Below are 22540 nucleotides of genomic sequence, written 5' to 3'. Positions count from 1 at the left end.
CTTTATCTTGTCTTTGGCGGCCACCAGCTCATGCCTCAGCTTGAACGCAGGAACGTGAGCGACGTGCACGCCGTAAGTGCGCAGAACGCGAGCCAAAGACTCGCTCACGCCCGGCACATACGGGATAGCGGCTCGGGCTCGGCAAGGAGGACCAATTGGTTCTGATGGGCGTGAAGACCGTTGAAGAACAGAATCCACGAAGTGCTTGGGGTAGCCGCATTCACTCGATTCTCGGCGCACTTGGCGTAGGTCAGCAGCCCGATCTTCTGGCCTTGGGCAGATAATTTTGGCACGTCGGACGAGGGAAGCCACGACGGAGCGTTTGTGGCAAACCGGGTGGACAGAATTAAAATGAAGATACCGGCCTGTGTGGGTTTCTTTTCTATAAACTTTGAAAGAAAGGCGGTTTCCACGGCGTTCCACCAAAACGTCCAGAAAAGGAAGACGGCGTGCAGCCTCCTCCTCTACAGTGAATTGAACGGAATCTTCCATGCTATTGGAGGAGACGCGACAGCAGACGCAGCGATCGGACGCGTTGCACATCGGCTCCGTCGATTTTCGACTGGAACCGCGGCAATCTGGTGTAACACCTATCAAACCTGTGCGACTGCATCTGTGAAGTCAGCAGGATCCTGGAGACACCGATCTGACCCAGGTACGCCCAAGTTTCGGCCATTTCGAGCAACCCTCCGCATCACCACGTAGCGGTCGAGCTAAGCCTAACGGCTTCGGCTCCCCCGCCGCTGGCTGCGGAGACGCCCGCCGGTCAACCGCTCAACATGGCTCTGCCTGAACAACGCGGATACGACCCCACGACTCTGTCGTGGTCGTCTGTCCCTGCAAGCCAACCAGAGGATGGCCCATCCACCATTTCGGCGCAGCAAGCTGCCCTTTTTCAAGTCGTTGAAAGCCGGCGCCGCCGCCGGCAGAACGCACGAGGAGCTGCAACGCCCAAGACTCCTCTCGACAAATCAGCAACGGGAGACGCTCGCGCTCCGTCTTCTAAAGGTCCACAAAAGTCATTTTCACCAGTCTCCAAGTGGACGCCGAAGCCGACGGTCAGGATGAACCCTGACGATTACGTGATCGTGCTGCGGCTACGCAGTACGGTCGCCCTCAAGACAGCATTCCAGCAAGGTGAGCTCGGCGCTGCCATTTCGGAACTCATCGGCAGACAGCATATGAATGCGATTACAATTTCTCCCAATTGGGAGCAAAACATTATCGTCTGCGGCACGCAGAACCCCGAGGTAGCTCAAAAGCTTCTGACGGACATCCAAATTACAACCAGCAAAGGATCGCTCCCGCTTCACGGACACCTCAAGCTCACCGGTGATGTGTGTCGTGGTGTGATTTCTGTGCATAACCTTGAAACCAGCGAATCCTTGAAACATAGTGTGCAGTGGCGCGGTGGTGATTTAGTCCATGTGCGCAAGCTGGGAAAATCGAATGTAGCTGTGTTGACTTTCGTGGGACGCAGCGTTCCGCGTTACGTCCATTATAATGCAGAACTGACTCCCGTCAAGGAGTATAAAAAAACGGTGCCAGCGTGCTACCGTTGCGGCACACTGGGGCACCGGGTGGACAACTGTCCCACCCCGGTCAAGGAAAGATGCGGCCTTTGTGGTCAAAACGTGGGGCTTGGTACTGAGGGGATGGCCCCCCACGTCTGCAACCCTATGTGCTTAATCTGCGGGGGCCCGCACCTCACCAGCTCCCGCGAATGCACCGCCAAATTCATCAAGCTGCCGCAGCCAGGGCCCAGGACGCCATCCAAGGGAGCCAATTCCGGCGCTACACGGGGAGGGCGGCAGCAAAACAACCAGAAGACGCCACGACGTGGCGTGATGCCTCCCCCAGGCAAGACAGCAACGGTAACGCCACCACCCGGAGCAGCGGAGTTCCCAGCTCTCGGCGCTTCACCTGGCGGAGCCGCCTGCAACCAACCCAAGGTAGGCAGCTGGGCGAGGGTCGCCTCCTCTTCTTCCCCTCCTCCCTCCTCCCCCACCAGCACCGCCGAGACGCAAGAACTCAAGCGCGAGCTCGCCCTCTTGCGAGCTCAAAACGAAAAACTAGCCAGCGAGCTTAACTCGCTCAAAGCCAAATTCCCTACTCAGCCCGCGTCGAGCGAAGAGGAAGAAAATATCACAGACAGGGAGATTCCTACTAATGTGGAGAGTCGCGCCGCGGCCCTGGAGAGCCGGGTGACCGCAATTGAAACACAATTGGCTGACCTCCCCCAAATTATCCACGATACCATTGCGCGTCAGGTGGAGAGTGTCATCGCACAGGTGACCCAAGCAGTAACTCACATTATCCAAAAATGGATAAAAGACAATCCGCGCGTCCTTAAACGCGTAGGGCCCATCAGGGACGATAACCGCCCCTCCAAATTCAACAGAGTTATTCCCGATGAATTTGACTTCTCGGAAGACTCCTCCACGTCTGCGCCGGGCACTAGCGGACTGGGGAGTCTTAACAACGTAACCCCACCCTCTGCCTCCGACCATGGCCCCCAACCCTAAGTCGCGAGCAAGAGCAACTCAGCCGCTTACAATAACGCAGTGGAACTGCCGAGGTCTCAAGAACCGCACGAAGCGGACTCATCTGCGCATCTATCTTGAGACCTTTGAGTTTCTCGTCGCCGTGGTTGCCCTTCAGGAACCCGGCGCCGGTGCCAAACTCACAAACTACACTACATTTCAACACAACCCGCAGACATGTATACTTGTTCACAAGCAGTATACTGCGCAGGAAGTCACGCTCCCCACAACACCGCCTTTCCCATACACGATGGTGTCCGTGCTGCCCCTAAAGCGGTCTGACCCACCTGTACACATTCTAAACATTTACTGCCCACCTAAACTTAAGAACGTCACGTTCAATGAAATTTTCACCCAAGCAATGCAGGTGGCGGGAAGGGATCCCCTTCTGATCGTCGGCGACTTCAACGCCCCGAGCAGGCTATGGGGGTACCCCCGGGAGGACAGACGTGGGCGGAAGCTTGCGGAACTTCTTTCCACACTTGGACTTACTTTACACACTGATCCCGCCAACCCAACACGAGTCGGAAATTCGATTCAACGAGATACTTGCCCGGACCTCACATTTACACGCAACATACGCCATGCCGACTGGCTGAATACAGAGGACACTCTGGGTAGTGATCACTGTATAATCAACACCACCATTTACATGCGTCCCCTGAAACGCCCACTAACACAAGCTCGTGTACCGAACTGGACGACTTTCCGCACATCTCTACCTATCGTAGATCCCCTCCAGTCGGGATACGACGCATGGTCCAAATCGCTCACGTCTACACTCACGCAACACGAGAAGCAGATACAGCTCACAGAAACACAAACGGACGTGGACAACCACTTGCTCCACCTTTGGGAGGCCCGCCGCAGCCTCACCAAACGATGGAAGAAACAGAAACATAACAGACGCCTAAAGAAACGCATCCTCGAACTCACATAACAAGCAGCGGAATATGCTACTCAGCTAGCCGACACTAACTGGGTGGACCGGTGCAACGCGGCTGCGCGCCAGATGTCTGGCCGCAACACGTGGCGCCTATTCCGCGCTCTCATCGATCCAATACAAACACGCACGGAAACCCAACGCCACTTACATAGGGCATTGCACAACTTTACAGGAACGACAACACAGCTAGCGCACACGCTCAGGGATCGATACCTTTGTACCACTAAGGACCCCCGGCAGGCGGCGTACTCGTATGCAGGCGAAGAGAACGCGGAGCTGGACAAGCCGTTCCAGCTCCACGACCTCCGGGCGGCCTTAAGCAAGATGAAGCGGGGCACTGCACCTGGGCGCGACAAGGTTACGGTCAAGCTTTTGGCCAACCTTCCCGACGCAGCCTACACCGCGCTCCTCAAATACATCAATAGCATTTGGGACGGAGAGACTCCTCTCCCTCTCGATTGGAAATCGGCTCTCGTGACCTTCATTCCGAAGGCCGGCAAACCTATCGATGTGGAGAACCTTCGCCCCATCTCTCTGACGTCTTGTGTCGGCAAGCTGATGGAGACGATGGTGCGCGACAGACTCTCCGATTATCTCGAAACACAGCACATTTTCGCGGACACCATGTTCGGTTTTCGTCCTCACAGGTCAGCACAGGATATACTTCTGCAGCTCCACCACGACATCTTAGATCCTGTCGAATGTCCCCAAAACGACAAGGTGGTCCTGGCCTTGGATCTTAAAGGCGCATTCGACAACGTCAAACATGCAGTAATCCTGGACCACCTCAGTAACACCAACTGTGGCCACAAAACATTCCATTACATAAGTCAATTTCTTACAGACCGTCAAGCCTATATACGCATACAAGATGCGGAACACGGGCCATACACCATCGGCTCGAGGGGAACACCTCAAGGCGCGGTCCTGTCTCCCCTGCTCTTCAATTTGGCAATGCTTCGCCTTCCCTCCAAATTGTCTTCTCTGCCCGGGATACATCACGCTCTTTATGCGGATGACATTACAATCTGGGCCACGCAAGGCAACCTGGGCCACATGGAGTCCTGCCTGCAAGCAGCAGCGACCCTAGTCGACGACTACGCGGCCTACTGCGGACTCCAGTGCGCCCCAGCTAAATCAGAATTTGTGCACTTACGTCCCTCCCCCCGGGACACAACTCCGCTTCGCATCAGTCTCCCCTCGGGACCGATCCGGGAGGCCAAGGAGATCCGCGTCCTTGGCCTCTTCATACACCACCAACGCAGAGTCGACACCACCATAGCCAAACTTCGCACGGTGGGAGACCAGGTGGGCCGATTGGTCCGCCGGGTCTCAAACAAGCGGGGCGGATTACGAAGCAGGGATGCACTGCGGCTTGCCCATGCTTTCGTAACGAGTAGAATCCTCTACTCAACTCCCTACTTGCACCTGCGCAAACATGATGATGACCAACTGGAGGTCATCCTGCGGAAAGTCATCAAGCGGGCTCTCGATCTTCCGATCGCCACGTCCAACCAGAGGCTTCTGGCCTTGGGCGTGGTGAACACATTTCGGGAGCTTCGAGAGGCCCACTTATGCAACCAATACACGCGTCTTGCACAGACCACGTCCGGTCGCCGCCTCTTGGACCGGCTACACATCAAACACGACTACCACATTGAGGAAAGGGAGAGAGTGCCAGAACCCTGGAGACGCGCCCTCCGGGTCCGACCCCTTCCCCGCAACATGTCCAGTGAAGACCATAGCGGTCGTCGCCAGGCGCGCGCGGAAGCGTTGGCGCGATACTATGGTAACCAAGAACATGTGTATTACGTAGACGTTGCCGGCCCACACCACGGGGGGTGGTACACAGCCGCAGTCGTACACAACACAAACACAGTTAACGGGCTCACTTTCAAAGCCTACAGCGCAACACACGCGGAGGAGATTGCCATTGCTCTGGCTCTCACGAATCCCAAGTCAAAACACATCATCACCGACTCGCGAGGGGCCTGTCGGAACTACGAGTTGGGCTGGGCTCCCCCGCTTGCCTGGCGCATACTGGAATATCGCTGTCGATCTGAAGATCCAACTCCACGCAACCTGATTTGGGCCCCCGGTCACCAGGGCCTCCAGGGAAACGAACAGGCCGATCAGGCCGCCCGCGCACTCTCTCCCCGGGCTATCTCCCTGTCCTTGGAAGGGTACTCCCAATCAGACAATCTGGCCATTACATTCAAACAAATCACCGATTACTACAAGGAGGAGCACCGGCGCTACCCGGCCCCTTGTAAGGGTCTGGATCGCGCTGACGGGCGCCTCCTCATCAAAATTCTCACTAACACTGTACTGTGCCCGGCGGTGCTTAAACACTTCAATACATCATTTGATGGCACGTGCCAGTTCTGTGGGGAGGTGTCTGACACCTTCCACATGGTTTGGGCGTGTCAATCTAACCCATCTATCCCCCCCAACCCCAACCCCACCAGAGAGGACTGGGAGGCGGCCCTGCTCGGCTGTCAAGACCTGAAGAGCCAAAAGGCCTTGGTTCAACGGACGCGGGCGGCGTTGCTTGCCAATGGGGCCCCGGAATAGGGGCTCCACCTAGTACTGTGAGGGGAAAGGGCTAATAGGGTCCTACCCCAATCACCTTTCTGTAAAAAATTTATTGCTTATAAATGTTTTTCACCACCACCGTCGTACACTTGCGATTCATGTTATAAAAGACTATTTTTTTGGTTCCCCAAAAAACTACTATGTGCCTGGCACTGTCCTTCTACTTGTCCCTACATTACGCCTTGAATTAAGGCCGCTTGGCTGTATTTTCTGTCGATGCGAACGGATTGTAGAGCTGGGATCTCGCATGCCCGTTCTGTTGAGACGCCATATTGTGTGCCGGAAGAAAACGCGTCTGCGTCCATAAATGAAGCACTCAACATTAATTTCAGCGTTTCCATTCTAAATACTTGTAGCTATACAGTATAGGCTTTCTATATACTTCACTTCTTCACTTTATTACCTTAAAGGCCCCCGGGATTGGGGGTGTTACATAAGTAGATTATGCAATTTCTGCTGTAATCCGGTACTTCCCGATGTTCATGGATTTCGAAGTGATGCCTTCGCACCGCGCTTACCACAGGGTACCAACGATGCCTGCCAAGGCAACCTCGAAAACATGAAAAATAAATAAAAACTCGAAAAAAAGCAGAATGCAGATGAGCAAGGTACATGAAACGGAACATCACTGTAATGAATCATTTTGATCCCTATTGGAGGGCGACGCTCAGTCCAGTCGAACAAAGGAAAATGACGTGAAGGACTCACATTTGCTGTCGAAGTTGCGCAGACGAGGCTTGATGTGGCACCAGAAGCATACGGACACAAATCAGTATTATTTGCCATAACTTTGCAGTGGCTTGTGCCGTACGACCTAATTATATCAATAGTAAGAAACTCTATGAATTATATAACTAGGGACCAATGTCGGCGAGATTTTGAATGCAGGCCGAATCAGTCAATGCGGTGGAGGCAGAAGACACCGAAGGGACACACATGAGGCTCAACAGTCAAGTGCTATACGAATGCCCTGAGGAAAGGACGCAGTAGATGAAATGAATATTGGCTTTTGAGGAAAGGAAAAGGCGCAGTACCTGTCACACAACTGGGTGGACACCCGAACCGCGCCTTAAGGGAATGGATAAAAGAGAGAGTGAAAGAAGAAAGAGGCGTGCGTCGGTTCAAATCTGGCATGGTGAAACTTTTTTTTCGCACATTTTTTTTTTCATCGCAGTTTGCATTTAGCGTGACCTTAATGAGAAATCTTGTTTTGTTCAGAATCGCTTGAATATTATGTCGCGTTCTGAAATGAACTGCAAGCATCTGTTCTTTTGATGCATACCGCGTTTATGTGAGCTGTCGAAAATCCGTTGTTAGTGAGCTGAGCTCGCACCAAGTTTCGAAAGCTTTCGTTCGCAGCGCCGCCAGACAGGTGGTTGCGAGTAGTTTACCTTTTTTTTTTGCCTAAATCTCTAACGATCAGCTGCCTTAGTAATTAGAACAAAATTTTGCCTCGTTTATTGCACCACGCATATGGCAAAAATAACGTTACTAGTTTTCTTTTAAAGCGTTTAACGTTACGCGACTTTAGCGCCGCCTTTTCCTTCACCGGTGGTAGTGTTCCTGCATATTGCACGGCGCAGGAACACTAGCCGGTGGCGGGGTTGTGCGCACCAGGCGTACTGCCGGCCGTGTGCTGTTGTAGATGTTGTGGCTTTCTTCAGCTTGTGTTTGTAGAATGTGCGGCCTCCTTGGTGCTCTGGTAGTGTGACTGAACTAGAAAGCTGACGTATGGCCCCTGCGCTGCGAAAGACGTTCTTACGCGCATGGAGTTCTCAAAAACTGCTCTGACGTACCGCACCCAATATCACGCCGGAGCGGCCGGAGGGCCCGGCGCGCGACGTCCGACTGAGTGATTTCTGACGAATGTAAGTACAGAACTGTAAAATGACTTCTGTGGTGCGTCGTGGGGATGCATCAGGGCTGCGAATGCATTTAGGCTTGGTCGTTACGTCTTGTATGCGAGCACGACACGATCACTTGTAGAGAGTAGGTGTTTTGACAGGCTCGCGTGCCAGCTATGTGGCTTTTAGATTCGGCCCCTTGCGCTCTTTGCGTCAGCACCGTTGCGAAAAAGTCGTGTGATAGAATTTCGTAGCGCGCTGAGGACTGTGAGGTGCCGCTTGATTTGTTATTCTGACTGAACAGGAGCAGCGGGTAAAAAGTAGACCATTAGAACGAAAAATGCTGTAGCGGCGCGCGTCTTTTGATTCTGCTGCCTGAGTGTGTATTCGATATGGAACATTGCCCGTCCTACGTCGCAGTCGCATGAAGTGCTACGCTTCTTAATACCTTTGGTCAACGAAACTACGCTTAATAATATCAGAACCATTCCCTTGCAGTGCAACTGAGGTAGTGGCTCACTGGAATGTTTGTTGTCGTTTTATTTGAATTACGTTCAATATACTGAATGTCATTCCCCATTTTCAGTCTGAAGCGATAAAAGTATAACGTGATTCGCGAATAATAGCTCTAAGGAGAGTATGACTGGCTTTGTAAACCATTTTTATGCAAAATAATGGACGCATAGGTAATTACTCATTAGCATCCACACCTGAATACATTGGACTGAACCGCTAGAGGCTGTAATGGGATGTTGCTTCTTTCATTATGTTTACGAAAGCATATCTCTATCTAATTCAACCTTTCTTCAAATGTGTCCGCAGTGAAGGACTGTACAGCTACCCCATTGTTGTCATCACGCTGCTATTGCACCTCCTTTCATCCGTCATTGAGCCAACGCTACCTCAACCTGAGGTTAATGGCATCATCGACCTGCTGGTGCAGCCTATGAGCCATTGATACCGGATATCAAGCACGACACCTATAAAAGAATATGTATGTGTGGGTATCACAGACAGTTGTTTTTTTCTTGTCTTTGCTTGTAACCTGACGAAAGTCTTTTGGTCCAGGATATCTCTCTCTCTTTCATTTGTTTTTCATCTTTTGAAAGAGCATCAAGAAGGAAGAGAAAAGGTATTGCAGGTGTCATGAGAGCATGGCTCTAATCAAATGCATTGTGTTACAGTGTGTAATGCTTTTTTTAGTTTTTATGCTCATGCTTCTCCTGCTTGGGAATCTTGACCACAGTATAGACCAAATAAAAAAAATATATGTACTTCATGACCTTTCTGTAGTAGTCTAAAAGCAGCAATTAAATTTCATAGCTTTACTTCACCAGTACCTACCTGTTACAAGGCACAGCAGGTTTGAAGTGAACCAGTGGTGTGATAACTGGTAGACATAGCAGAATGGGCAGTACATTATTGAATATTAGCGTTCAAGTGGAACACTGTGCTTTAGAAGCACAGGTGTGGCTTGCATGAATGATTCGTACCATACGAGATCGTCCTTGCATTAAATTAAACCCTGTGAAGCTTATATTGAAGCTGTACTATATATTGAAAGGCATTTGTTGGATATATCATGAGTGTTGCTAAGGTTATTGCTCCTTCACACTCCCTTTGTCGCAACTGATTGCACTATACAGTTGAAATGCATTTGGAATCTTTAGAATATTTGTTCATTCTTGTTTTTATTCATACAGACATTCAATTTCTGGTTGCACTACACTAGCTGAGCTTACGTCAACAGTTATTACCATGACCTTAACCATACCCCTTGCTTTACTTGAACCGATGCATTTGTCGTTGCCCCCCTCCTGAGCCGTCAAGTTTTGCTATCAGGTGTGCAAATTTTTTCATTCACTTTCACGAGGCATTTATTGCTGCAATTAGTGGCATGTAATTGGCTAAAGAACATCCTGGGTACTCATTTTTATCTTCTTTGGAACACATTTTTTGTTTACTTGTTTTTCTTGTATTGAGCATGCCTCAGCACTGTAGTGATGCGTTGTGGGACAAGTAAAGAACTGTCAGTCCAGCTGTTCCCTTAGGGGCACCTTGCTTATAGGTCTGTGTGGCTTTACTTACAAGCATTGTATGTGACAGTGTGTGCCTTAATGTTTTGATATATATGCTTTAGAAAGGGCCACCCTGGCACTCTGACAACCTTGCTCACCCGTCTACTGTTTGTTTATACATTTTATGCCCCACACACCTGCTATAGCTCCAAATGGTGATACATTACAATGGTGGTCCAACTGCGCCATTTGCTTTATTTTGCTGCAATTCTACTTGTGTGCGCCTCGCTGCACCCAACAAAGTGCAACTTGCGCCAAGTGCGCCAGAGCGCCACATTTGCCTTGCTAACACCACCGTAGAATGCTTAAAGCTTCTATTTGATCTTGTTCTGGCAGCCAGCCCCAGACACGACGATCGGCTTGCTTGTCAGGCTATGGCTTGTCCCTTGTCTTTCAGTTTCCCGCGCATTCGTCCAGTGTTGAGCAACAGGAAGTCGCCAACACACGGTTCGGAGAACGAGCAAACGTAAGTATGGTCCCTTCATTAGGCGCTTGCGTTGTTATCGCAGAAGCTGTTATCGCAAAGTTGAAACGAGCCGGTAATTACATTGCAGCAGTCGAAACAAGTTGTCGGTGAATCGCATCATGCAAACGCGTACTACCACGTTGGTACTAAAGCGACAGCGAAGCAAACGTCATGAAACGGCATAGTCTGTGGCATATATATATATATATATATATATATATATATATATATATATATATATATATATATATATATATATATATATATATATATATATATATATATATATATAGCGTGAAGGAGTAGTATTATAAAACAATGTCTTCGGCGATAGTTTCACGGGATTAGCACCGGGCACGTCGGCATCTACGAGCGAAAACATTTCTGGTCTTGTTCGCTCGTAGCCGCTGATCGCTCGAGAGCGCCGATATCGTCGCTAGGCGCTTGGGAATTAATAACCGACGCTCACTAGCCGCAATATATTTTTATCGTTGTTGCTCATCGCATTAATTGTACACGAAGAAGAAAATGCGCTTATATCGGCGGCGCCGTCGGCTGCGATGCGAGCATAGGCTGGGCTGCCTGCCATCGGTAGCCATGTGCTCAGCTGAGCTCGAGAAGTATCAGAGCTTTCGTTGGTGTTTAACGTTTGACAGTGGATATCGTTTTTCATAAAATGTAAAATTTAGGCATCGCTTTATCTAGCGGAAATTGTTTTGCTTGAAAGGAGCTGCAGCCGATGTTTGCGTTGCCGGCCGCAGAGGCGCGCAAATTTGCGGTAGTCTAGAGTTACTCTATATGCTCGCTTATACAGTAACTCTATTGTAGTCGATTAGCCCGTCGGTTGTGCAGTGCGCCGGCCGAACTTTGGACACCTCTCACGCGGCACACGTCTACGGCACTAGAGACTGGTTCTCCGTTACGGCGTTTTCCGCTAGCTTGTAGGGTACGTTAGTTTCAGACTACAGTGCGACGCCAGCTCTTGTAGGTCGCGTACTACTGGAAGGGTTGATGGTCTTGCGACGGTGTGTTGCTTTTGCTGCGCAAGAATTAATATGACGTTCAATAGTAAAGAATGTTCGTGTAAGGAAAAGATATTCATATATTTACTTTTTAGCTTGGTGTACTGGGAAAGAATGTCGCCAGTGCGACTATTGGGAATGATGATTTTTTGTTATTAGAGTTGATGGTGTCCTAATTCTCATTTCTAGAATATAAGATAACTGGTGTATTTTCTTGTTCTTTCTAGGGCGAAGTACCAAGTTCAAGGAGTCTGCTCAATGAAATTGATAGCAATAATGACCCCATTCATCTTTGGTGCAAAAATGGAGTTGAAGACACACAAGCACTCTGTATTGTCTGCAATTGCAATATTGATTGCTCACAGCACGGTATTGCTGCAGTAAAATGTCATGCGACAATGACGAAGCACATCCATGCGACTGCAAAGAACAGAGACAAAAAATTGAAACCTCCAGCCTCCTAAATTGGTGCAAGCGGCTTTGAACTTTTCACCGGGAGCATCTCGCACCTCTCTGCAAGATCAAGTTTGCGAGGCCGAAGCTATTTTTGCCATGTCGATCACAACCAAGTGCATCCAATTTTCATGGGGCGACACCGCAATAGAAATCTACCACAAAATGTTCCCAGACAGCAGTGTTGCCAAGGGCTTCAGATGTGGCAGGTCAAAGCTGTCATGCATTGTGTCTGATGGACTAGGCCCATATTTCAAGTCAAAAGTGGTGGATGAACTATGTCATCCGGGTGTTTTCTATTCTATCATGGTGGATGAAACCCCAAAACCTGACCAGCGAGTGCCGCAACCTGATGTGCTTGCAAGGTTCTTCTCTGAAGCAGAGCAGCATGTTGTCGTGGAACGCGTCTAGTCATATAATATTGGACGGGCCACCGCTGAGATCATTCTCCGGTGTGTAGGAGATGCACTTGTTCAGCTTCCACGACAGGGCATCATTTGTTTCTTTAGTGACGGTCCTAACGTCATGAGTGTCAGAAGCTAGAACAGCATCTGACATCATGCATTGCCGGTCACTGCAGTTTACACAAAGTACACAATGCTTTTGCAAAGGGCTTAGATGCTTTTGTACCTGATGTAGAAGTGGTAAGAAATGTTTACTATTACTTCAAATCTGCTATCCGCTCAGAGCTATTCAGAGAAAGCCAGGAAGTCCTAGGTATTCCTTCACGTGTGCTTTTGCGACATGTGTCGAACAGGTGGCTCACTTTACAAGAATCACTGGGCCATATTCAGGAGCAATTTGATGCCATTAAAGACTACTTTGAAACAGCAAACAAGACTGGCCAGCGGTCTGCCACCCAAGGTCTTCATAACAAACTGGCCGTAGCATTCTCGCAGAAATCACTCTATGCTAAGATACTTTTCCTGAAGAACTGTGCTGAGCTATTCACTGGCTTCTAGAAGCTGTTTCAGAAACAAGAACCCCTTTTGCACACTCTTCATTCGGAATTGTTATTAGTTCAGTGAGTTCTTAGCCGCTTCTTACGCAGTGAATCTTACCATGGCAAGACTGTTGATGATCTGAAGAGTCTTAGCCTGCAAGACTCCACACTGTGGAAGACAAAGCCTGAGTTGGGTACGGATACAGGTGATGCAATGCAGACCTGGGACATCCCTGAAAGAAAGCACTTGCGTCTTGGGGCCCGCGCTTTTTACATAGTGTGCTCACAAGACTTGCTGCAAAAGCTAGCTCTTGAAAACAAACTGCTGCAACATGCAAGCATTCTTGGTTCCACATAACTGCAGCGTAAAAAATTACGAGCACAAAAAAGGGGAGAAACACGACACGGACAAAAGCTGCACTCACAACTGATTTTATTTCGCCAGGAATGGGAAATATAAAGGTTCCGCCGCGGATGCGCGCGCAGCAAGTACACGTACCTCGATCACAAAAACCAAAAAACTAAAAACAAAACTTTATCTTACCGTGAAACCCATCTTATCGCCTGGCAGAGAAAAGGCCACATTCCGCTTTATACAGATGAACAGAAGTATCGCTTACGCAAAAAACGCCCTTTTTCTTTATATGGTAAGCTTCCAGTAGTTCACGTGCAGTTTGATCTTTGCTTTTGCCTAGAATCCTTGCACCTTCAAAATGCGGCAAACAATCCTGACAAGACCTGCAATGTTTAACTAAATTAACATCTTCATCTCTTTCTAAATTTCTTTCATGCTCCCTCAATCGATCGTTGACACATCTGCCAGACTGGCCGACATAGGCTTTTCCGCATGACAGCGGAATTTCATAGACCACTCCTGCCTGGCACTCTACATGGGGCTTAGTATGCTTTTTCCCGCAGCCAGTTTTTGTTGCCTCCTTACCGGAGATGCGAGGGCATAGTTGGCCGAGCTTTTTCGGAGCTGAAAAAACCAGCGGCACCCCAAACCTGTTTGCTACTTTCTTCAAGTTATGCGAGACTGTGTGCACGTAGGGGGCTACTTCCGGACGCACAGTGCGCTCAACTTCCCTTGTCTTCGAGGACGTCGCCTTCTTCTTCACCTTTTTCAGGAGGGTTTCCGCAACGCTCGGAGCTCTGGCGTCAGGTCCGGTTGTACCAGGACTGGCTGTCGGCAACGTGCTATGACCGGTATCCACCTTGGCTGGCGGAATCCAAGATGCGCCATATCAAACGGACCACGGCTCATCTGACTGAGCTCTGGTGGAGCTCCTACCTAAGGTACGCCATTCGAGGTCCTGAGTCTACAAAGAGGAACTTACAAGCCAGTGGAAACCTCACGGTGTTAGGTGGGGTAGAACTGCCCCAGAACATACACGGTCTACTCGACAAAGGACCCAAGTACGGGCTTCCACCTTCTGTACCTGTTCAAGACCTGGCAGCACTCAACCGCCGTATAGCAAAAAAAGCGCCGACCGAGCAACGGGAGAGATGCTTACTCGAAGGTGTGGACACTCTTTTGAAAACAGCTGGTTTTTCATATAATAGTCATGTTGGCACGTCTTTGCGGAAGGTGGTTACTTACTTTCAAGATAAGGGGCTCTCTCTTCTCCAGGCCGACAAAAATGGAGGGTTTGTTGTTTTACCGGAAGGTGTTTTCCGCGAAAAAGCCCTTCAGGCTGTGCAAAAAAACTTTACCCTGAAGAAAAGCCGTTCCACAACTGTAAAAAAGAGAGTGGCCAACCTTTGCAAAGACGTGGGAAATGATAAACTGTCTAGGCAGATTATGAATTGTAAAGGCAATGCTTTGAAAGCGTTTTTTAGTGCCAAGACACACAAACCAGATGTACCGTTCCGAACTATTGTTAGTGAAAATGGTCCATGGCAGGTGCTTGTTAGTCGGTTCCTGCAGAGATCTTTGCGAGGGCTCACCATTAATGACCCTTTTCTTATAAAGAATTCTAGAGAAGTTGTTGATTTTCTAAAAACCAACCGCTGTATTGGCTTCGCTTTCTCTGTGGATGTTGAAGATTTGTTTTATTCGATACCCCACCAGGAATTGTTTGCTTCACTGAAACAGTGCATTGACAAGAGTGGCGTCATCCCCTTCCAAAATTCTGCTGGTATGTCTGTTGACAATTTTCTAACACATTTAGAATTTTACCTTCAAGGAACTTTTATCGCTTTTAACAACCAGCACTACTTACAAACCAAAGGAATATGCATTATGTCCTGCGTAGCACCCGTGTTAAGTGATATTTTTTTAGCTAGTATTGACCAGTTGTTAGCAACTGTTTTTAAACCGGACGAGGTCACAAAGGTGTACCGATATGTTGACGATTTTTTGATCTTATTGGAGAAGCAGAGCCCTTTACACTACTGTGCTATTGTTGATAAGATTTTAGACGTTTTTAAACACCATGGAAAGGGGCTGACCTTCACTTGCGAAGTGCCAAACGATAATTTTCTACAGTTTTTGGATATTCGTTTAAAGTTCGGGGGGGATCACGTGTGTTGGCGGTACTCTCCACGTGTGCAGAAACGTCTTTTGCCATATGATTCTGCACACTCTAAAATAATTAAAAGAAGCATTGTGAACTTATGCCTAGAATCTGCGCTAGATAAATCGTGCGAACATGAAATGCAGACCAGCTTTGACGGCCAATTGGCAAGAGTATTGGACTTGGGCTACCCTCAGTCGATCGTGACGGCTGTTGCGGAAACCCTCCTGAAAAAGGTGAAGAAGAAGGCGACGTCCTCGAAGACAAGGGAAGTTGAGCGCACTGTGCGTCCGGAAGTAGCCCCCTACGTGCACACAGTCTCGCATAACTTGAAGAAAGTAGCGAACAGGTTTGGGGTGCCGCTGGTTTTTTCAGCTCCGAAAAAGCTCGGCCAACTATGCCCTCGCATCTCCGGTAAGGAGGCAACAAAAACTGGCTGCGGGAAAAAGCATACTAAGCCCCATGTAGAGTGCCAGGCAGGAGTGGTCTATGAAATTCCGCTGTCATGCGGAAAAGCCTATGTCGGCCAGTCTGCAAGATGTGTCAACGATCGATTGAGGGAGCATGAAAGAAATTTAGAGAGAGATGAAGATGTTAATTTAGTTAAACATTGCAGGTCTTGTCAGGATTGTTCGCCGCATTTTGAAGGTGCAAGGATTCTAGGCAAAAGCAAAGATCAAAATGCACGTGAACTACTGGAAGCTTACCATATAAAGAAAAAGGGCGTTTTTTGCGTAAGCGATACTTCTGTTCATCTGTATAAAGCGGAATGTGACCTTTTCTCTGCCAGGCGATAAGATGGGTTTCACGGTGTGATAAAGTTTTGTTTTTAGTTTTTTGGTTTTTTAGGTTTTTTGGTTTTTGTGATCGAGGTACGTGTACTTGCTGCGCGCGCATCCGCGGCAGAACCTTTATATTTCCCGTTCCTGGCGAAATAAAATCAGTTGTGAGTGCAGCTTTTGTCCGTGTCGTATGTGTTTCTCCCCTTTTTTGTGCTCGTAATTTTTTACGCTGCAGTTATGTGGAAGCAAAGTAACCAACTTGCCCAAAAGCTCGTTTTACTAAAGCATTCTTGGCTTGCACTTCACACATGCAGACTCTGAAGCCCGCTCACTGCGATACCTTGCTTCAAAACTGCCACAAGTGTTACAGCTGAATGAAGTGTCTTCATTAATTGATGAATGGTACATGCTTAAATGCGATCCAGTTAACAGTACTGCAATTGCAGTGCCTGAATGGATTGACAGCTCGTGGGCTTAAGTACATCAACGAAAATCAGCTGCTGGTGAGCAAAAGTACCCACTGCTTGCCAAACTCGTGAAAGCCCTCCTGTCTCCCACTTAGTAATGCAGATTGCGAGGGAGGGTTCAGTACAAATAAGCGTCTGCTTGAGGGCCATGCCTGTTCGTCTCTTAGTAGCCTGAATAGACATAGACTACGGCAGGTTAAGACGTATTTGCAAAGGTACAACGAGGATGCCACCAAACTACCCCTGTCACCTAAGCTGGTCCGATGTGTAAAGAAGGCAAGGACATGTTATGCAGATAGGCTTGAAAAGGAAAGTGAAGATTCGGAGGTGACGAAGCCTGCAACCACACACACCCAGCCCAATGTCATTACTGTGGAACGACTGAAAAAGGGCTTATATGAAAAGGTTGCGTCATGCCGTGCATTACTTAAACGCGCAGAAGAGACAATCTCTACTGGCTTGGATCACAGCAGCATGGAGCAGGTCCAAAGTGGGCAACAGTAGTTAGCTGAAGGGAATGCGAGCCTGGCTACTGCACTCCTCGAGTTTGACGAGCTGAGAAAAAGAAGTAGCAAAAATCACTGACTGAAAGAACTTTCTATATTTTCATTGTGCAACATGTGTGGCTTAAATAGATAAAATTATTATTTATGTTTTAAACCCTATTTTACCTTGTAAACAAGACATGCTCAGATGGTGCATGTAGGCACGTCTTATAGCAAGATTATTTATACTTTTGATGCAGCTTTATATGTCTAGTCATTCTCTTATTGCTGACAGCACAAAATTATTTTTTGGCATTTCTAGTCACTTCTTATTAAGTTTTGTTGCATAAAACTGTTCTCACTAGTGTAAAAGTGCTATTTACATAGAGAAATAAAGTCTGTTTGCAACATACCATGGTTTCGTGCTGTGGGCACATGAGTTAAATGGCTGCACTGCGTCAATCTGTCTTGCTTGTGTCTGTTTGCTGTAAAGAAATACTGAACAATTCGCAGTAGTAATAAGCAGCACCAAATGTCATGCATTTGCTTTCCTCCTGCTCCAACTGATCCAAAACGCAAAATTTTGTGCTCCAGAACTGCTACAAAATGCAAATGTGGCTGCTCCTAAATTGCTACAAAACAGCCTTTTTCCTGCTCCAAAAATTGCTCCAAATCTGAGATTGGCTGGACCACCACTGACATTATCTAAGGACAGGTAAATAAACTGAACAGCAAGTACAGTTGAGTTACTTTCTCCTAGCTGCTCTAAGAGAAACAAACGTTATATTTCAGTGTGTTCGAGCCACCGCTTTTGTGAGCAAAAGCTGCCTGAAGTTTGGTATATACCGGTCAAGAAAGATGAAATAATTTTCACATTTGGTGGTGTGCAAGTTATCTTCAAATGACTGGAATGACTAAATATCTCTTTATAGTAGACCAATTAGGCATAACATGTTAATGTCATTTCCTGTGTATATCAGTGGGGGGCAGAATTGAGCACAACAGCATGTTATGGCTTTTTCTTGTTCAAGGAAGCATTGCATTTCAATTGTCTGCTGCTTGTGCTGTTACTCAGCAACCTTATCAAACCTGCTCTGAGTGCTGCGTTTTAGTGCTCATTACTCAGCAACTTTATAAAATTCGCTCTGAGTGCTGCATTTTGATGCACATTTAACTGATTGTTGCCTCTCCAAGGTTTGCTTATGAAAGAATTCACTATAACTGTATATCTCGAAGTTGTTTCTTACGCAGTTCTCTTGCCGCTGCATTCCGCCATGGAGGAAGCTACCTATTGGTGCTGTTGCTGCACACATCTCATGGCTAGGACTCTACCTCTTCCTGCTGGTAATGCAGACAAGTAACCACAAGGGGTCTGGCTGATTTTGCGGACAAGGGACAGAATGGCGCACCAAATAACAAACCAACCAGGTCAGTTCAGTATCCTTGTGATAATGTATGTTCATTGAAATTACCTCAAAGCTTGATATCTACATCGTTGTAGACTTTTAGCATATATTTAGCAGAACTTTTATTCCCTAGTGTTAGCTGCCTTGAATGTCAGTCTTGAGACAGTGTAAGTACTGTTTCACTGTGAGAGATTTTTTAGCTATTTAGAGAGGTAAATAATCACATCCTTAGAAATATGAGCCTAAATGTGCATATTGTAGTGCTCTCAAGTGTTGAAAAAAAAACATGTAGCTTTGATGCTTGTCAAAGGTAAAAGTCCACATCTAGTTACATGGAGCAAATCACATGTCTGCAGTTCTAAGTTGCTGCACTTCAAACATAGATGTGAAGCACAGGGTGCTTCACATCTTTCATTTTGTCACGAGTTTATTTGGCTGTCTCGACTGTTCTGGATTGACTGGCATGTCAGGAAGCCAAAAAGGAATCAGCCTTGATTTCTTACTGTTTAAGCAACAGTGCTTCACAGTGTGTGCATGCACAGAGTTATTTCCAGAGGTTTGTTATGTGGCTCATGGAACCTTCATGTTACAGAATAAATTATTAAACTTCTCTGTTGTACAGGAAAGTGAGCAGTGATAGTATATACACCAAGTATTTCAGAGAGAACGAAGTTATTTTCAAAAATATGCTTTTTGGGTTAAAAATATGGCTTTTGCAGCATAGAATTACCAGTGTTGGTGGACACCGGAAAGCCAGTGAATTGTATTTAATAAGCTGGTTAACTAATTTCTGATAAACTTTTAACTATCACAGTTAAGTAATTGGTTGCAATTAGAAGTTGTAGCCTGTCGTCAGTATTAGTGATATCAGTGTTTAGAATTTACAAAACGCGATTACCCTCTCCACTGTGGCTCATCAAAATTTGACTGCATCGTGCAAAAATACATGCACTTTTGAAAGCATGTAGGCAAAGCAACTGCTCCAGTGCATTATACTAGTCAAAAAAAGCCAAATTTTGTCGAGCCACAGCTCAAAGAGTATAATCGCGTTTTCAAAATTCCTTAAACTGATGTGGCTATTACTAATGACCGGCTGCAAATTTCTTAATTGCAACTAGACGCCTAACTTTAATAGTTAAAAGGTTTGTAATTGGATGATTCCACGAGAGAGCAAACAGTCTAAATATTTAAAATTTTAAATTTTTTTACTATTTTATATATTATGCACACATTGTTCAGTAGCTCAACAGTGAATTTCGTTTTGTGAAAATGCTACTATTTCAGGAGAAAAAGTAAAAACTAAAATAAACGACGTCGTGGCGATGGCAGAATTTTCAAGCACAGCTCAATTTCGCAAAGTTGCAATGACGTAAACATCTAGATAAGAAAGCCATGATGTATTTTTCGAGCTAAACGTACAGGTGAGAAGGAATATGTTGGGCTTATTTCCACCATTTTGAGGAAGTTGTCACTTACTAGAAAAAATTTTGAAAACTACAAGTCTCAAGCGAGGCTATTTTCAAGAATTATTTCTCCGCAGGTATAAAGCACATCTTCAAATTTGCAGATTGGATAAGCATCGAGGTGCTAATAAAGTGTACAAACTTTCATTTTTATATAATACAGGGAAGTGCAAGAAGTATTGCCCTAAATCTGTCATTTATGAATATAGTAGTGTTTTTACAAATCAAAGGAAAAAACCCATCTTCAGTTTTTTTGAAAACTCCTGAAACAAGTCTCTAGAAGGAGGTGAAAAAGAATACGAACGAGCGTATTGCATTATTTTGTTTCTAACAATGATATCCAAGCTCAAACTTGTAGCTTTTTGAGCGTCCGCAGGAGTTCTTAATTGAGGGCGCGGAAGCAGCAAACACGCCCCCCGCTGCTCTAAATTTCTCCAAGATCCCAAGACTGAAACATTTTCTATCAAGAGAGAGCATACCTAATTTTTTTTTTGTGGACAAACACCGATCTGGGGTGTAACCAGGGTTCGGTAGCACCACTATCGTCGAGTGCAGGTAACAACGCTCCTGCCGATGCTCAGAAAGCTACAAGTTTTAGCTTGGATGTCATTGTTAGAAACAACATAATGCAGCATGTTCTTTGGTATTCTTTTTTGCCTCCGAGAGACTGATTTCAGCAGTTTAAAGAAAAATTGGTGATGTTCTTGAAAGCACTATTTTATTCAAAAGTACCAGATTTAGGGCAATACTTCTTGCACTTCTCTGTATTATATAAAAATGAGAGTTAGTACACTTTTTTAGCACTTGATGCTTATCCATTGTGCAAATTTGAAGATCTGCTTTATATTTGCAGAGAAAGAAAACCTTGAAAATTGCCTCATTTGAGACTTGTCTTTTCAAAATTTTGTCTAGTAAGCGACGTCTTCACAATGGTGGAAATAAGTCTTACATACTCTTCCTTAGCACGCAAAATATATCCATCATGGCTTTTATATTTTTATTCCTACATCAAACAAATTCGTGAAATTGAGTTTTATGTAAAAACGCTGCTTCTGCCATAACGCCATTTACAGTTTCTTTCTCCTGAAATATTTGCATTTTCATGAAACTAAATTCACTCTTGGTCTGCTGAATGTGTGCACAATGCACAACATAATCAAGAATATTTAAAAATTGAAATATTTAAGCAGTTTGATCTCTCATAGAATCACTCTATTAAAAATTTGTTAACCAGCTAACTACTCAAGACAATTCGCCAGTTTTCTGGTTCCCGCCAAAACTGGTAATACTGTGTTGAAAAGCCATATCTTTACCTCAAAAAACCTGTTTTTTTGAGAATTGCTTAATCTTCCCTGAAACACCTCGTATATAAGAAAATAACAGGATTTAATCCATGACATCTCAACTAGAGGACCAGCCTTTTTCAAGTGTACTACAGCATTCGAAGCACACAGCGTTTGTTTCAAATGCTGTAGTAGTCTCAAAAAAGGCTGCTTCTACAAAAATGTCGTGAATTAAATCCTGTTATGTTTTCAATTTCTGCTGATATTTTCTTGCATTGATCAATCAGTTGCCAAGAAATCACCTCTGATATATATATTGTCACGCGATCTTCTCGTGATCTCTTTCATCGACCTCAATTTGCCAGTAGCCGTTCTTGAGGTCCATCGATGAGAAATATTTGGCGTAGCAGAGGCGGTCCACTGTGTCGTCGATGCGGGGAGGGGGTAGATGCCCTTATTTGTGATGTTGTTCAAGCGGCTGTAATCAACGCAGAATCGAAGTGCGCCGTCTTTCTTTCTCACTAGAACAACCGGTGCCGCCCATGGGCTGTTTGAAGGCTAGATAACATCATTGCGAAGCATTTCTACGACTTGGTGCCGGATGGCTTGTCGTTTTCGCGGTGACGCACGGTAGGTGCTTTGACGGAGAGGTCTGACGTGTTGTTCCTTTATAATGCGATGCTTGGCAATTGGCGTTTGTCGGACTTTTGGCGATGTCGAAAAACACTCACTGTAGCTTCGAAGCAGATTGCGGATCTGGTCTTGTCTGTTATGGGGCAGGGCTGGGTTGATGTCGAAAGTGGGCGAGTTCTCTTGGTCAGGCGAGTCTTCTGTGGAGGGGTCGGAAAGGGCGAAGGAGTCTCGTACGTCGGATATTTCGTCAAAGAAAGCAATCGTCGTTCCTCTGTTAATGTGCCGGTATTCTTCGCTGAAGTTAGCAGTACTTTGGCCTGACCATTGCGGAAATGTGCGATGCTGATTGCTCGGTCTAGAAGCAACTGCATGTTCCCCTCGATGATAGCTTCAGCTTTAATGGCTTTCGTGGCGCCTACGGTCACGATAACGCTTGAACAGGGTGGGACGCTCACGTCTTCCTCCACGACACTCAGGGCAACGTGATCTTCCCAAGTTTTCATTGAAGTGATGGCTTCGTCCGTCGAAACCGTGATCAGCTTGGATCGCAGGCCGATGATTGCCTGATGCTCATTAATGAAATCCATACCCAAGATCACTTCGCGGGAGCGTTGC

General features: G+C 46.6%; 1 protein-coding gene and 1 pseudogene across 4 annotated transcripts; both read left to right on the top strand.

Annotated features, from left to right (window-relative positions):
• The first annotated feature begins 7731 nt into the window (after window positions 1-7731).
• LOC144101957 (uncharacterized) lies at window positions 7732-18564 on the top strand. 4 transcript variants are annotated; one of them, XR_013308115.1, is made up of 4 exons: window positions 7732-7952; window positions 8751-8922; window positions 14018-14410; window positions 18421-18564. XR_013308115.1 is itself a non-coding variant. In XM_077635198.1 (4 exons), exons 2-4 carry the CDS (start codon window positions 12219-12221, stop codon window positions 18462-18464), a joined length of 423 nt encoding a protein of 140 aa, XP_077491324.1. In that variant the 5' UTR covers window positions 10446-10472; window positions 11722-12218; the 3' UTR covers window positions 18465-18564. The 4 variants fall into 4 exon arrangements, 2 of the variants coding, with proteins under 2 accessions (XP_077491324.1, XP_077491323.1); XM_077635198.1 differs by lacking the exons at window positions 7732-7952; window positions 8751-8922 and adding exons at window positions 10446-10472; window positions 11722-12399 and having other exon boundaries at window positions 14018-14186; window positions 18392-18564; XM_077635197.1 differs by lacking the exons at window positions 7732-7952; window positions 8751-8922 and adding exons at window positions 10446-10472; window positions 11722-12399.
• Window positions 14531-17476, top strand: LOC144101554 (uncharacterized; annotated as a pseudogene).
• Window positions 18565-22540: the final 3976 nt, after the last annotated feature.

This window comes from Amblyomma americanum, chromosome 8 (genome assembly GCF_052857255.1).
Source record: "Amblyomma americanum isolate KBUSLIRL-KWMA chromosome 8, ASM5285725v1, whole genome shotgun sequence".
Classification (NCBI taxonomy): domain Eukaryota; kingdom Metazoa; phylum Arthropoda; class Arachnida; order Ixodida; family Ixodidae; genus Amblyomma; species Amblyomma americanum.
Note: the sequence above shows the minus strand (reverse complement) of the source record. Positions and strands in the feature narration are given on the sequence as shown.